Source organism: Portunus trituberculatus, chromosome 34, assembly GCF_017591435.1.
Source record: "Portunus trituberculatus isolate SZX2019 chromosome 34, ASM1759143v1, whole genome shotgun sequence".
Classification (NCBI taxonomy): Eukaryota; Metazoa; Arthropoda; class Malacostraca; order Decapoda; family Portunidae; genus Portunus; species Portunus trituberculatus.
In genome coordinates, this window is record NC_059288.1 from 11,736,812 (window position 1) to 11,738,994 (window position 2,183).

Here is a 2,183-nt window from a genome sequence, read left to right on the forward strand (position 1 = left end):
CGAAATTCGCATTTGGAGGTAGTTTCGCCAGACTAATTAATTTGCCAAGTGCGGGGGCTTAATGTAATTTTCCCTGTAAGCCAGCTATGTTTTTAATTTTCCATAGTAATCTCTGATGTGGTACTTTATCAAAACCGTGTGTGTGTGTGTGTGTGTGTGTGTGTGTGTGTGTGTGTGTGTGTGTGTGTGTGTGTGTGTGTGTGTGTGTGTGTGTGTGTGTGAATTATACAAGTGTGTGGAGGTGAACATTCCAGCACTCACCTGATACCTGTTGATGATGCCGTGGGCAAGGTGTGGGGGCAGTGGTCGCCAGTGAAGGGTGAGGGCATATGTGTCCTGCCCCACTCTGGCGGCCCACCACCTTGAGAGCACTGGCCACCCTGCAGGCACTGCCAACACCAGGAACAGAGCTAAGTGATGCATCTCTCATTATACTGAAGAAATTCTAATGATAATGTCTCTAAAGAATTTCCTTGATTAGAGGAGCTATTAATTTACAACCATTAAGTACTCTAATCAAACAAGCAAGCAACCTTGAATATATTTCAGTTAACAGACAAGGCAAGTATTTTCTTTCTCTTAACACCATACCTTTGTTCACTTGAAAACTTTTATATATATGTGGGTTGCTGGCCAAGGGGAACAAAAAACAAAACCCAAAAAGCATCCTCTCCTGAGGTGCCAGCCCTAACACAGGTGAGGCCATGTGCCCAAAAGCTCACCATCCTGTGGTGTTGTAAAGACTGCATGTTGGAAGGCACACCCAGCACACCCTTGTAGTGAGGCAGGAGCAGGAACCAGTAGGAAGTGAAGGGATGGAGCCCCACCACCTGGAAGGAGGACCTGGCCAGGACAAGGGTGTGGCCCATCACTCTCAGGTTGGAACAGGTGGGTGGCAGTGGGAAGTCATCACCTCCCTCCTCCCCTACAGTGGTGTTGGAGGATGTAGTGCTTCTCCCAGACTCATTTTCTGCACAAATGAAACAGAGGTCAAGTGTCAGCAGTGTAACATTAGCAAGGATTTGCATAATAGTAGTTCCTATTGAATATCTAAAGTAAAGAGAGAAAAAGAAACTTGATTGGGATTCCTGTATTATGAAAAGAAATGATGGACGTTGCAGAGAGCATAGGAGTGTTAAGTGAGCAATCCTGGTACACTTGCTTCCCTGCAGCCACTCCTCACCTAAGAGGATGTGCTCAACGTTCTCCTCTGCCAGTGAGGTGTGGGGCCCTCCTCCACTGTCAGGCCACTCCGCATGCTCTGAAGTGGACGACTCCCTTTGCTCCAGGGTGTGGGTGGTGGGGCCGGGCTCGTGGTTGTGGCTGTGGTGGGAGTGTGGATGGTGCAGGAGGGAAATGTCGTGGGTCTGGAGCTGTTGTTGTATCCGAGGATGGATGAAGCCACTGCCTCGTTCACACCCCAGCACATAGATCCCCTCGATGTGCTTGGACCGGTGGATCTGGTGGGCAGGTGCAGGACTCTGACATGATCAGCAGGCGGGTTTATTTGTCTATCTTTTTATCTGCTTATCCATTCATCTATCAATCTATCAAACAGTACTCACCAATCTCCAGGTAACAGTGGCACTAGTTGGGGTGGAGGAGGACGGGAAGCCTTGCTCCAGAGTGGGTGTGAGCAGTGCAGCTCGTGCCTCTACCTCATCAACGCCAACCATCCCGACGGAGACAGTGCCCCTTGCCACGCCACCACCCACCACCCGAACTGGCATCACCACACCGCCCACCTGCGCCAAAATTAGTGGTATGACTCTCAGGAGGAGGGAGAATAAGAGACAGTGGTAAGAGCTGAGGTCCTTTATATGGGGTGAAGTGATGGTCTGCGCGAGAACGACTGCGCCGATGATGTCTTTGCCAAGAATCTCTGATGATTTGATAAGACAGAGGGGACCCTTTTAAATTATATTAGATTTCACCCTGTGTCTCCTAAGTCTCCTCTTTTGTGATAAGAGAAGTGATCTTGGGAGCAGTGATGTTAACTTTTCTAGCCCACATTGTCGTACCGAACCACCAGAATTATCGTATTTTGCCTAATATTATCGTACATCCAACGGAAAAATAATATACACACATCAGAACTGCATTATACACTGTATTGAACATTTCGTTAATTTTCATTCATTTTCATATGCAAATGACATACTACACATACAAAGGTTACACAA

The 2,183-nt window shown here is 47.7% G+C and overlaps 1 protein-coding gene across 1 annotated transcript in view; it reads right to left on the reverse strand.

Annotated features, from left to right (window-relative positions):
- LOC123512759 overlaps nucleotides 1–2,183 on the reverse strand; it is a 2,798-nt gene continuing 615 nt past the window's right edge. Inside the window, exons 2-5 of the mRNA XM_045269334.1 lie at nucleotides 1,566–1,882; nucleotides 1,184–1,481; nucleotides 723–970; nucleotides 1–389 (exon numbers count right to left, since the gene is read on the reverse strand). Of these exons, the coding sequence (XP_045125269.1) occupies nucleotides 258–389; nucleotides 723–970; nucleotides 1,184–1,481; nucleotides 1,566–1,882 (995 nt within the window). The 3' untranslated portion in view covers nucleotides 1–257. The remainder of the gene's footprint in view (nucleotides 390–722; nucleotides 971–1,183; nucleotides 1,482–1,565; nucleotides 1,883–2,183) is intronic.